Source organism: Stigmatopora nigra, chromosome 8 (assembly GCF_051989575.1).
Source record: "Stigmatopora nigra isolate UIUO_SnigA chromosome 8, RoL_Snig_1.1, whole genome shotgun sequence".
Taxonomy (NCBI): domain Eukaryota; kingdom Metazoa; phylum Chordata; class Actinopteri; order Syngnathiformes; family Syngnathidae; genus Stigmatopora; species Stigmatopora nigra.
The window spans coordinates 12,738,366-12,753,231 of record NC_135515.1 but is presented as its reverse complement, the minus strand read 5'-3'; the positions used below and the strand labels follow the sequence as shown (position 1 = coordinate 12,753,231).

The following is a 14,866-nucleotide window of genomic DNA, read 5'->3' as shown; positions in this document are numbered from 1 at the left end:
TTTCTCCAGGTATTCCGGTTTCCTCTCAAATTCCAAAGAAATGCATGGTAGGCTGATTGGAGACTAAATTGTCACTGGGTATGGGGTGTGAATGTGAATAGTTTTGTCAGCTTGTGCCCTGTGATTGGCTAGCCACCGATACGGCCTCTGGCCGAAGTCAGTTGGGATAGTCTTCAGCACCCCCCTCGCCCCGCTACCCTAGTGAGGATAAAGCGGTTCAAAAATGAATGAAAATATTTTGTGTTGAAAACTGGTTTGACTATCAGGTAGTGAGCATGCCAAGGGAAAATTTAATATATAACTGAGATTCTTCAAAGTAACATTTAGATACTATTCTATCTGGTAACCTATGCTGTGAAAAAATGCAGAAACATCAATGTGTAGCTCTGCATAAAAAGGTGACTGAATTTCAGCAACAATAACAAACAATTACTCCATTAAATGTCCATTATTGTAGCTTGATTCTACCTGCACATAACTTTTGTATCCAACTTATTTACAATTGTTAAGTAAACAAAAACAATAATGCTGTACTGTGCGTACACTTATGCAAGATATGTCGTTATTATTCAAATTACCATGGTTATGTTTCATTTAAAAAAATGTGTTAATGTCATAGGAAACCTTGATTGCATAATATTCAGACAGTTCTTTCTTCAACTTGCAGATTTCAGCAGCTACCCACACACCCACATTCACCAGTGCAGTTGGCAAATCCTGACAACCAGAGCAGTGTGTTTCCGAGCAGGGACACTAGCCAACACAGGCATTGTAGAGGCCATTGTGAGACAAGTTTGTGTCTGTTGTAAACACTGATGTGTGTTTGTGGGTATTACCGTCTGTGTGTTCACTCACCAGAGAGCCCAATTACAAAGCAGTCTGCCTGTCTGTGATGTAGATTCTTGTGTGTATTTGCCTCTGTGTTTATAGCTCGATGACTACATGCATGTCAACACTGTGTGTGTTTATTTTTGTAAAACATGGTTCACATTTACACTAGCCATATTCACATTAAAAGTACAGTACGTATCAGGGCTCTGTGTTACTCTTGTTAAAGCATGTTAGAAGTACAAACAGTGAATCAAATATGTTGGTAAGTAAAAGAAAAAAATCAATAGGATGATGCAAAGATGTTGTTGTTGTTTTGATTGCTTATTTATTTATTACTTATTTATTGATCATTTACTTATTTTGTATTGTTATTATTTATCAATTATTTAATTGTCTGTTTGTTGGTTTAACTTCCTTGTCCAGCTTCATTATCCAGAAATACTTTGAGATACGAGCTTAATGCGTTCCGGGACCGAGCTCGAATGTCAATTTTTCTCAAACACATTTTTCCCATAGAAATGAATTAAATACAAATTAATTAGTCCCCAACCCTCGAAAAAACAACAAAAACAGCCGGCGCAGACAATAGAGAGAGAGAGAGAGAGAGAGAGAGAGAGAGAGAGAGAGAGAGAGAGAGAGAGAGAGAGAGAGAGAGAGAGAGAGAGAGAGAGAGAGAGAGAGGAGAGACGGCTGCACTCGTGACATACCATTAAGATTAAATTTAACTTAAATGAACATAGAGTACGATACACATTTAAAAATGAGTTTTAATCTTTAAAGTTTTGCAACTCCTTCTTGTAATGTCTCTGCGAGCACTGGGCGGAGCGATGCATTTTTTCAGTGTTTTATTTTTCCCCCGTTACTCATTGCGAATGGCGAGTCGATCGCTAATACAAAAGTTATATATAGTACTCGTTGGCAAGTGGTCGTGCATTATCCTATTGTGAGAACATTTGTGTGCATAATTTTTGGAAGGGAATACAATAGCAAACTGCCATCGATAGGTTGCATCTAAAACTCAGGGTGGAGGCGGTGCAAACAGAGTCAATCTGGCCGGGAGATGAAAGGTATAAAAATGTAAAACAAAATTAGAATTAAGTTTAGTGTAAGGTTCAATTTAATGTATTTTTGAGTGTGTCGGCATCGTAATCCAAGTTCATTTATATTTGTTATTTTCCGAGCGTGTTGCTGTGCAAAGAAACCACCCCTCTCTCTGTCTGTCTCTCTCTCCACTGTGAAATCTGTCTAATTCTAGTTCTATTTATTACATTTTAGTATACTATTAACCCACTAGTTATTTGATACTTTGTTAATAAATGGCAAATTAGAAGAAAATTAAACAATTCCAATCCAATAACCTGTTTTTGGTGTTTTTTTGGAATCAATTAATTTGTTTTTAGTTCATTTCAATGGGAAACATTCGTTTGAGTTACGAGAAAATCTAAATACAGAAATCGCACTTGTTACTGACAGTGCGGCTATAAATGTGATGCGCCATATAGTCGGGAAAAAATGGCATATTGATAAATTACACATAACTCTCAACTCACATATAACAATTTATTCCCATCAAGAATGAGTTGGTGTCCCAGATTTGTCAATATTGTGTGGCAAGGTTTGCCTGGTAAACTATTATTACATTACACAGATACATTGATTGGTAATTGTCTTATTTACATTAAATCCACTTTAAATACATTGTTGTACATTAGTGAGTGAAATATTCATTTTAACTTTAAGGTGACAGTAGAATGCTTGCTCTATATTAAAACATGTTGACAAATGGCATTTCTGGTTTGCTGTAGGTGAATAATAACAAAATCTCAAGCATTAAACCGCTCTAACCTAATTCTGAAGTCTCTAAATTTTGTTGATGGTATTGTATTGTTAAGCTAGAATAAGAAAGCATTGCACACCAGTTGGAAAAAAAACCCAAATATGTTTAGTTGATTATTCATATTGCTGCTAATAGCATTGCAAATGTAATTGAAATAATTAAATGGACATGTTAAGATTGGGAACAAATGAAAAAAAAAAGAAATGCCAATATATAATCTCTTATGTAAATGGAATAGTGAATAATATTGGCATTACCTGTTCCAGCATACTCTGTAGTCTCTCTGGCTCCAAGTCAATGACGAATTTCCTCTCTTGACGTCGGTCCAAGTCCTCTAAAAGTCGTCGATATCCAGGCTCGTTGAAGCTCTCCACACATATTGCACTAACCTGAGTAGAAATGTTGTACAAATTAGGTGGTTGACGGAAATTTTATGCCATTTGATAACAAGATTACAGAGAAAATGAAGGACATAGACGAGTAAGCAGATTTTCATACACCCTGCATCGTCTATTTTATTTTGGCCCAATGCCAGTATAAATTACTTCTAAACAGTACATTTTGCAACTGCTTACCTGCCAGCCATTTTGTCCTGCTCTTTCCATGATCGCCTGCAGGATTGCATAACCTAGACAAGTGAGAGAAGTAAGAACAAAAAATGGTCGCGTGAGTTGCTTGAGATGTGGAGCAATTATATTTCGCTTAATGCTTAATATTCCCATGTGTTCAGAAAATGTTTAATTTCATCACAATTACCACAGTGTGTATGCAGATTGACTATATCAGCAAAGTGCTTGCAGGTGTGCATTAAAATACAGCAGATTCATCATCCTATCAAATTTAAAGAAGGAATACTCTGATGTCTTTTCTTTCAAGGTGGAGGGTAAAGCATTTATCATTGCATCCTTAGAAACAAATACTCCCTAAACCAAAACATCAGGACTTAATGATGTGCCAAAAGATTATTAGCCTGTGGACCACAAGATTTCAATAGACCTTTCCTTTTTCCTATTGTAATTCAAGAAAAAAAAATTCAAAGAAATCTGATTTTACATAGTTTTTTTTAAATTAAAAAAATCACAGTTCTATAAACACACTCAAAATTTACATACAGAAAAGTAAATTTAAAAAAAAATCAAACAAAGAGTTCCCCAACTTTTTGGGAGCTGCGGCAGACTTTTTGAATTGATAAATTCCCAGGGCAAACACCAGGTGAGAATTAATTCAAATTTTGTCTTTTATATTAAAAATATAAGCTCGTTCTCATCAAAGTTTATTCCCAAGGAATCAAATAAACGGCAAAAATTGTTCGAAAATGTTTCTTTTTGACAGAGACCTAGGAATGTTGCCAAAAACTTGGATTCCTGTGGACCCCGAACAACTTCTGGCCCACGTGATCTAAAAACAAGTAATGTTAGGTTTTTAAACTTATTTTAATTTCATGAGTTTTTTCCCAATATTACTTTTAAAAATTATTATTTTTAATTAAACATTTAACGGAAACAATGTTGTGCTCACACAGACTTTACGTCGCCAAAAGTTGATGCCCTTAAAACGCAACAACTTCTGGTTCACGTAACGCAAAAATCAGAATAAAAGTCTAAAATCTCATAACATTACAACTTTTTTTTTACTCACACTCATACCTAGGGGCAATTTAGAGTGTCAAATCAGCCTACCATGAATGTTTTTGGAGTGTGGGAGGAAACCTGAGTACCCAGAGACAACCCATGCAGTCCCAGGGAGAACCTGCAAACGCTACGCAGGTGGTCTGACCTGGATTTGAACCCAGGACCCCAGAACGGTGAGGCTCATGTGCTAACCACTCAAGTTGCCGGGGTACCACCTCAAAACTAGTTACATTTTAATTTTTGTCATATCAAGATTTTCTCTCTCAGAATATCACAATGTATGACCTTTAACTTCCTGCAGCAAACCTGACTATCACTATGCACAGTGGTTGGGAAACTGTTATGGAAAGTGTTATGGAATTTAATTAAAAAAAAAAACAGAACATGGTGGATCGTTTTTTTTGCCTTATGAGTTATTATTTTATACGTGAATGATTTAGGACGAGTTAATTTTGGCTTTGTATAATATCCGAAAATGGCTCACATTACCCACATTGTATGCTTTGCAGCAATGGGTTAATCAAACATCACTAATTGAGATCCGTGGGAGTTGCTGCACCCTGCTGGTTAGCACATTTTCCTCTCAGTACGTAGACTGTCCTAACGTGGTGCTCCAGATGGTCAATGTCACACAAGTGCTCGAAGGCAGAATACATGTCTGATTTTTTTCTGTGATGTCCATGGTTGCCGCTTTAACTTTGATAAGAAAATGTTCGGTTTTGAGTTTGGCATTTTTTGGGAGTATTTTCCGAAAATTATAAAAAAGGTATTGGGTTAGGGTTAGGGTTAGTCCAAGTCTTTTTTAATCAAATTATATAGGCATTAGATCATCAATGGAATCTTCTGGAGACGCCGTAGAGGAGCTTTTCAAAGCGGGATTTTCGGCGCAAAAGGCAGAGGTTGATGGGGAGTTGTGACCGCTGTTTCATTTTTGGTACAAATATGCTTTTTTCAAGGACATTAAATTGTTAAGACGATTGCCATATTCCATAACTATGACCGTGTTGTCATCAATCTCTGGGACAATTTGCTTCAAAGTTGAAAGTTTCTAGCCAATTTCTAAAACCACGTTCCATAGTTTGGGGGGAAAATAAACTTCCACTTTGCTCCTCCGCAATGCACAGCCGTCAATTAGCCGTCCAGGGAGCTTTCTTAGTACAACTTAAATTAAATCTCTACTTTCATGGTGCTCGGCGGTGGCGTCCAGGCATTCTCGCCGCCCAAAGGGCTCTATTTACGGACAAGGGTGATGTTGTCTGCCGTGACTTTGCCCGGGGCTCGCATTACTGATAAAAAATCCACCCTGGCAGAGGCTCATGGGTGCACAGAAAGTTTTATTTTCAGATAAAAATGGCGGCCACCGCTCACTGCTCGCCATTTTTTTTCTCTGTGCTGAGTTGAGTGACAGTCTTCTGTCTTCTGCCATTTTCTTAGTGGCAAGGGGAAGACAGGGATGTGGCTTCTGCTTGCGAGTTTCAGCGTGGATTTTAACATTGTTTTGCTCACTAACAAATGAGAAATCCTATTTACTAAGAGGATGCACCAATGTCTGTATGCCAAACTGGAAAAAAACTTTTTTTTTTTAGGGTTTGTGGGAGCAGTATGAAAATATAGTGATTAAGCAAATGCAACATGATTTAACAAACCTACTGCAAAAAGTCTAAGTAAACTGTTAGTAAATATTCTAGTTAATTAGTAGCCATAGTACTTAGTTAGTAAATAGAAAAAGCTACTGGTTACCCAATACTGCACAGAACTGAAAATAACCTACAAAGTGTGAGTTTTTCTTCTCTGGATTATTCTATTAAATGTTATTTTCTTTTTGGTGAAATAATAATAATAACACTTTTTTACCCGACTAGTCATTTTTCCACTCACCAATCTCTTTTATGGTGATTGATGAGTTTGAGCCTATTCCAGTTCACAATCTGAGGAATACTATACAGTAGTGGACCCAATGAATAGACATCAACATCACGCAAATCCGTTTTAAATCAGTCCCATCTGCATTTTGTGCAATGTGGGATTCAAAATGTGTTCAGACTCACATTAGAAATGTTTGAATAAGCAGACTTCTGCACAAAATGGTCTAAATTTAAATATGAAACCAGTACCATGGACTGTGAGAGAGTAAAATATGTGTCTCATGTTCTACCTTGCTGGTGTGGTATTTGTAGCAACACAAAAAGTAATAGTGGCTCAAGACACAGCTATGTGGTTTGTCTTTTTACCTCTGTCTGTATCGTAGAGAAAGACAAATCGGCTCCAGTCATAGTGGTCTAAAAGGGACAGCAAAGCCCCTCTGATGGATGGTCGGAGCTGTAGGGTGAACTGGGCCTCTCCTTCAGTGGGGAAACTGGGAGTTACAAGGCTGATGTGCAAGGCCCCACAGAATGATGTCAGCGTGTTGACCGAGCGTTTGTCGTAAAGGCCGAATATGGCAAAGACTCCTCTTGAATACTGTGAACAGACTGGAAAGGGGTTGAATAGGGAGGAAAGGTATGGATATAACAAGCAAGGGGGTGTTGAGGGGAAGGTGGAATAGGAACATCAGTTAATGAGTGCATTTACAAGATAGGAAAATATAAGATAAACGTAAAGTTATCTTGCCGAAATTGTTATTAGGTTTGACTAATTAATTCAGAGGCAAACATAGGTCAATAGAAACAGAAAAATGGGTTGTTATAAACAAGTAGATTTGATGCATTTCATATGAGCACACGCATACAGTTGCGTTGCTCAACACACAAATTATTATGAATATTTTTTTTCCAGATGATCCTAATGGACAATAAAACCCACTCTCATGAAGAATAGGGACTTTTTTGCACACCCTTAGTGTCAGGATTTTATTTCAGATTATTATACATTTGTTTGCAACGAAGAATACGCTTTGCTTAACAGTTAAACTTGCTTTGCTCATCATTATTGGTATCATACTTGCTTGCAACAAGTAAAATCTTTGCTCCTGAAAATCTTGGTTAGACAGTACACCTTATACTGCTTGGATTGGACAAAACAAAGAGGATCCAGAAAACTTTGAAGTGCACCTGAACTCCACCACAGACACTCCACAAGACATCCCGACCTTCATTTGTTTTGACTATTGACGTCTGAATTGTGTGCTCACCCTTTCCCCTTAAAGTTGAAATGCACATTTCAATCAGGGCCCTTGAATTTTATAAAACAACAGAAAAAACGTGTAAGCTCATAACGGAGTTGGGACGTTGCCTCAACGGTCACTCTCCTTGCATGTGAAAATTCCTATTAATTGTGCATCAGTGGCAGGCCGTCATGGCCTTCAAGGCCTTCTCTGCTGGCCTAAGAAATATCCGAATCATATATAATATTTTTTCCATCAATACTCATCAAATAATGCCAAATTGTCTGTTAGCTTACTTTAATTGCTTTTCCCACTGGTTGCACTGCTTCCAGATATGTGTTTTCATATTGAAGCATTTAACCAATCACATTTCAGCCGTTATTGTTGCCAGGGCCAGAAAACTGCCTCAAGGCCTTCACAATCAGTTCTGCGGGCGCTGCTACATTAAAAAAGCGTCAACAAGACTGTTGCCTTAAGAAATCAGATTTAGAGTCGGCAACCCCACAATGCCTTGTCGCAAGCGTAGGGATACGTCATTGCTTTCACCATCTTTGATTGGCTAGTGATAGAGTAGGCAGCCATAGCTACCAAACTGTATCTGGAGCGAGCTGCACAAGCAAATATATTGTTGTGTTGATTTAAAGCCATTTTCAAGACGGACTATGACAGGAATACGACAGGACAGGCTCGACTTTCAGCATTAGCTTCGATGGCGATATAAAAGAAGGAAGAAAGAAAGGAGGATGGATATTGTGTACAGTTAAAAATATAGGTATATATATAAATATATATATATATATATATATATATATATATATATATATATATATATATATATATATATATATATATATATATATATATATATATATTTATATATATATATATATATATATATATATATATATATATATATATATATATATATATATATATATATATATATATATATATATATATATATATATATATATATATATATATATATATATATATATATATATATATGTACACACATTTTTCTATTATTTATTATTTGTTTTTCTGGCGTTTTGAACATGAGCTGCATCTAGCATCACAAGTTACTCCCTACCTAATAATACATCACTTTGGAATAAACAGTGAGTCTGCAGACTTTGCTATTGGCAACAAGCACCTATCACTGGGTACTTAATCTTTCTTTTTTTCCCTGCATATCTGTCAGATGTCCCATCCATCCTTCGTGAATGTTGCTGCACGCTTGCCTTCTCTTTACTCTTTCTTTCCCTCCTTCGCTCTATCCTCCTGGGACTCAGAGTAATTCCATTATCAGTTCTAAGCCTCAGTAGGAGTAAACAGTGAGAGACATGCAGCTCTGATGCTTCACCTTTTGGCAATTAGACAAAGCTGAGACCTCTGCACCCAACAGGGTATATGGCGAGGATTTAGCCTTTGATTATGACACGAACTAAATGTTTTTTAGTTAAAAGACTTCTACAATCTACTTGAATGAGTTATTCAACACAAGCTGAGTGCTGATAGGGTTTAAATCAACCACAGTACCAGCAGGTTGTGTTTTGTATATCCAAAAATTGTATGCAGCACTTTTAGTTTGACTCTGTAGAAATATTTTGTTAACATAATGAAATCCGCGGTAGCAGATGAAAACGTCATTGTCGAATGCCAATAGTCAGGCTTTAAGGATGATATCCGCATGCGCATTCTCCTTTCACACGTCTACCATTTCATTGTGAGCAAGCAATGTATCCAGACATTCAAGCTGACAGCATCTTGCAGGGGCATCTACAGATAATTGAATTTAATGCATAAATATTGGGCACCCAAAAATGTTTAGACTCTTAAGTTTGTCCGATGTGAGTAAATATGTGCCGCTATTTTGTGCCTATTGATACATTTAGGTTGGCTTCACATTTCTGAGATGAAGGGTTTGATTGTAGGTCTGAACCCTCCTTTGTGGAGTATGCATGTCTTCTCCGGGCTTGTTTGGGTTTTCTCTTGGTACTGTGCTTTCTCCACACATCTCCACACTCTAAATTGCCCATGGGTATGAGGCTCCAGCACCACCCGCAACTCTTGTGAGGATTCAAGCGGTATGGAAAATGGATGAATGAATAATGCGTCTAGTTTGTATTATTTTGATTATATCCCTGTTCCTGGATTTTCTGCCAATGCTATCTTTACATTTTATAGAATGCACTTCATTCATGCTGCAAAATAACTGAGACATGGCTTGATGTCATCGAGTCTGAAAATGTGGATGTTTTTTGTAACACATGAAAATTACATTCAACTTGATAGTGACTAACAGCAAGCACAGATTCAGCAGAAAATCTAGTTTTGAGTACATTGATACTCAACAGCACCCTGCAAAGAAAATGCCTACCATTTTTCAATTGGCTGGTAAACAAAGGATAGCCTTCTGAAAGTGAGAAATTATAGCCTCACACTCACCGTGGGCAAACAATTATCCGCATACAATTTCATTTCTTTGACAACTTTGTCAAGGAAAATGACATTTTCTTGCTATTAAATGAATTTGGATTTTTTGTCGCAATGCATGTGAACCACGACTCAGTATCAGTACTACAGCAAACACATCTGACAACAAAGGTCCCCTGGAAACTACATTTCTCTTAAATTTAGCATTTCATTACTTGTTTCCTCTTGTCCTGCATGTCTTAGCCTACTTCCTAATGACTTTGCACCATCAAATGTCTTAATTATTGTGAGTCTCTATTCCATAAACCACATAGTATAGTAAGCTTTCAAATATACTTTTGCAGCTGTTTCTTTATGGCACAGCCGCCTTTTTGATTATTCAGGAATCCATGTTTTAACAGCTCAGTATAAATTTTCTTTTTGTAAATAATGGATGTTTATTTAGCAGCAAGGACTCATAATCCAGACACAACAATTGTTTGCATGTACCTGCTATGACAGTGAATCAATAGACATAACATGTATGATGTGGTCAACTGCAAACACACAAATACCAACTCAGGGATAGAAACACAATACCTGATACACTGTTAATTACAAGGCAACTTACAGTACATTGCGTTTCATGTATGTAAGCAGATATCCATCTGCATTGTCAGTAATTTTGTAAGCCATGTCAAGTCACAAACATATCAAGAACACGATCAACTCATTCAGTCTCAAAGATCATGACACAAGACATCCGCATCTTTCAAGATCCACACAATATTGTATTCTATGGCAATCTGAACACAGAACTTATAAAAATAAAGACTACAGTCATCAGAACTACTAGAACCTACCTACTTTCTCCATCAATCTACTACATCTATCCAAAGCAAATGCAGCCCCAATCATTAGGCCTTAACCTTTAAAGATCCTCATTTCTCATGGTTTTCCTCCAAATGAATAAGTAATGATATGTTTGGAGATACACAATATGAGGTTAAAATGTGCATAAATAGTACTGAACACCTGAGATTTACAGATGAACTACTGGGGGGGGGGGGGGGGGGGGGTTAGCCGGAGGTGAGGGGCAGTCGAACATCTCCGGCTGGATGAAACACGTAGGGTGCCACGTTCCTGTTGGCAGGTCTGCGTGGTATTTTGTTGGATTCGCAGGCGGCGCCGGGCGACCTCTCAAGAGACACCACGTGAAGGTTCCAACTTTGTCTCCCTGTCGCTGTTATGATCCTTACCGCTTGACTTTCTGGGTGCATTTTTTGCTGACGCGCTATATTTGTATTGCGAAAATGTGAACGTCTGGCAAGTCCATCATATGAACTTCGAGCTAGCCGTCATTCAGGGAGGCTTGACGAAGGAACGACAACCGCTGGACATTGCCATGAACATAGCATTCAAAACAAATTTGCGAACGGCCTGGGAGCAATGGATGTCCGATGGTGTATATATGGCATCAGGTTCCCGGAATAACCTGGCCACAACTCTGACAGTGAGATGGAGCATAACGTGTTGAACGGCAAACTCTCCCTAGTTGGCCGAACTCTTAATATCAGATACAGAAGATGAGTTTGACGGTTTTGTAGATGTTTAACGGCTTCAGCTTGTATTAACATGAGTACCTTTTATCTCAATAAAGCACAAGCAAAATTTGTTTTGTTCATGCTGCCTTTGAAAAATAGTAACAAAAAATAGGATAACATACTCTAGCATAATATACAGTAGCATAATATATGCTAGCATAACATATGCTATCATAATACACACTAGTATAATATACGCTAGCGTAATATACATTAGCATAATATACGCTAGCATAACATATGCTGGCAAGTGCCCTACTAACGCCCTTTGGGCCGAAGCACCTTATCTATTGGGTTGGATTGGATTGGATACATTTATTCATCCAGCATTTGGGAAATTTCATTAAAACGATTATTTATATTTTAATATTTTTATTCAAAAAACAGAATATACACCCGCAACTGACACGGTGCCCTTTCACACGGTGCATCCTATAGGTGTGGAAATACAGTATTTATATGTAACAGGTTTAAGAGCCCTGATGACATCATTAGAAGACTAACCCCTCTATTATATTCTGTATAAGGATTAAGAACCATCACTCCAGCACTGGATATATGGTACAATGGTTACTTTCCCTATTCATTATGACATGGCTCATTTCTACCACTACAGTGTAATGTTAGTCATCAACCCCACGCAAAAATATATTATTAATAATAATAATAATAATCAGACATAGGCTTTGTCATCATCATTGAATCGACAAAAGCCTAATTGTCACCATATCCAGCTGCGTATGACAAAATTGGTAGTGCTTCTCCATAGGGTGTGTTTTCCCCGCAAAAGGCCCAAATAAGTGATAATTTCAGACTCGTTGACATTCTGCCGTGATGGATACATCGCATCATCCTCCAAGCAGATCACTTACCTCTCACTGTCTCCTCACTTACCTTCAGTCAGCCAGTAGGAGGCAGATAACCGCCCAACGTCTTTCATGTAACACCCCAAAGTTACTACACAGAAGGGACTGTGTTTAGAGTCCTGGTGGAGGTGGGAAAAAAACTGTCCTTAAGCCTATTCGTCCATACTTTGTGATACCTGTAGCATCTGCCAGAGGGCAGCAGCTGGAACAGGTTGTGACCAGGCTGATATGGGTCCCCGACAACGTTCCTGGCTCTGCGCAGGTAATGAGGGCTGGCCATGTCTTCTGAGGGCTGGCCATGTCTTCCAGTGAGGGTAGAAAGCAGCCGACAATGTTCTGGGAAGTGTTAATCATTTTGTGCATGGCCTTTTTTGTCTGCTGGCATGCTTCAAGCATACCACATTTTCATGCAGTATACCAGGATGCTTCCCACAGTGGCTCTATAGAAGGTTACCAGAAGCTTAGTGTCCAAGTTGTTCCTCCTGAGTATCTTGAGGAAATTGTTTCTGGGCTTTCTTCACTACTGCCTTGGTGTCTGTAGACCAGGAGATCTTATCCGTGACGTGGACAAACAGGAATTTGAAGGACTGGACCCTGTCTACACATACTCCATTTATGAATGGGGCCAGATCTATGCTGTGTTTGCGAAAGTCCAGGATTATTTCTTTAGTTTTCGTGGTGTTTAGTGTGAGCACCACGAAGACAGTTTGTTGACCTCATCACTGTTGGCCGACTCATCCCCTCCTGAGATGAGTCCACCCACAGTGGTGTCATTGGCAAATTTGATGATGGAGTCGGACTGGTGGGTTGGTGTATAGTCGTATGTGTACAGGGAGTACAGAAGAGGACTCAGTACACAGCCTTGAGGGGAGCCAGTGCTCAGTATAATGGAGGAAGAGAGGTGGCGACCAGGTCTAAAAGTTAATGAACGGTTGGTTAATAAGTTTTTTTATCCAGCAGCAGATGGAAGAGGATAGTCCAAGGTGGGAGAGTTAGTCAGCCAGAATGTCCGGTATTATAGTGTTGAAGGCTGAGCTATAGTCAATGAAAAGAAACCTCATGTAATTCCCATAGTGCTCCAGGTGGCTCAGTGTTGTGTGTAGAGCTAAGGTGATAGCGTTCTCAGTGGACCTGCTTGCTCTTCAAATATAACAAACTCAGGTAGCAAACTGGTGAGTGTCAACTGAGGGAGGGATCGTTTTCCTGATATGATCACAGCGTGAGTGCAACAGGCCCATAGTCATTCAGGCTGTCAATGGTTGGCTTTTTAGGGACAGGGATAATGCAAATTTCAGGCAGGGTCGATTGATGGATTGTTTCAGGGAACAATGGATTTTTTTGGGGAAAACACCAGCCAGTTGGTCAGCACAGGTTTTGAGCGCCTTCCCAGGTACTCCGTCGGGGCCAGCAGCGTTCCTGGTGGTCACACATCGCATTACCAGTCTCACTTCATGTTCCTGAAACCTTAGTGTACTGCTGCAGTGTGGTGGTGAGGGTGCTGAGACTGGGTCTGATTTGTCAGACTCAAAGTGGGCAAAGAAATGATTCTGTTCCTCAGCTAGTGAGGCATCTGCGTTAACAGACATATTATTGTCATTGTATTTGGTAATATTTCGTATTCCCTGCCACATCTTTTTTGGGTTATTTCCTGTGAAGCCTTTTTAATGCCTCTTTTCAGCTCTGCTCTGGCAGCGCTGTATTGTACCTTGTCCCCTGACCTGAAGGCACTGTTACGGCATTTGATTAGTGCCTGTCTCTCCTTGGTCATCCAGGGTTTTTGGTTAGGGAAAAACCTGTATCCGTTTATTAACAGTGATGTTGTCCGTGTAGTTTTTGATGTAGGAAAGTACAGTGTCCGTGTAGTCTTGGAGGTTGCGGTGTTTGAAAAGTTCCCAGTTGGTGCGGGAACAAGAGTCCTGCAGCTGAGAAAGGGCGTGCCCGGGCCAAGTTTTTATTATCTTTGTTTGTGGCCTTGTTAGCCTCCGGAATGGAGTCAATGTGGGGGTGAGGGACAGGCATAGATGGTCTGATACAGCCTGGTGAGGGAGGGAAGTGGCTCTATAAGCATGTTTGATATTAGAATAAACATGTTCTAGAGTTTTTTTCTCATCTGGCGTTTTTTTATTGTCAGTTATTGTCACTTAGGTGATTGTGTTTTGTTTTATCTTGGCTGTTTGTATGAATGCATGATGAAACAGCTAGCCGAGATGCATGATATTTGTCTTGAGCAGGTTGTGACAAAAAACAAAGGAGGAGGAAATCAAGGACAAGTGGTGCATCTTTCAGGAGTGGATGACATTGGCAGAACCACAACCAGTCTGTAATACATTTTGACATTTTCTGGGTGTAAAATAGTGTTCTTTTCTCACAAGAATGCGGTAAGAAGCTGTACTGGATAGACAACAGCTGTACGTCAGTTTCCAAAGACGCTTCAACATAATATTGCAGGTTGAAAATGACCACAGCTTTTCATGGCTGTGTATTTGTTTGCTGATGTTACAAGATACAAATTCTGAGACGACTCATGGTGTAGTGGTTCACTTGCCTGACTTTGTTGCGGGCAGTTGTGGGCTTGA

At 38.9% G+C, this 14,866-nt stretch overlaps 1 protein-coding gene across 10 annotated transcripts in view; it reads right to left on the bottom strand.

The window, feature by feature from the left end:
- gria4a (glutamate receptor, ionotropic, AMPA 4a) overlaps positions 1-14,866 on the bottom strand; it is a 117,444-nt gene that overhangs the window by 66,412 nt on the left and 36,166 nt on the right. For all 10 annotated transcript variants that reach the window (XR_013327039.1, XR_013327038.1, XR_013327040.1 and 7 more), the window contains exons 3-5: positions 6,531-6,770; positions 3,244-3,296; positions 2,926-3,057 (exon numbers count right to left, since the gene is read on the bottom strand). Coding sequence is in view for 7 of the 10 variants with exons in the window: in XM_077721976.1 (XP_077578102.1) it covers positions 2,926-3,057; positions 3,244-3,296; positions 6,531-6,770 (425 nt within the window). In the remaining 3 variants the exon portion in view is untranslated. The remainder of the gene's footprint in view (positions 1-2,925; positions 3,058-3,243; positions 3,297-6,530; positions 6,771-14,866) is intronic.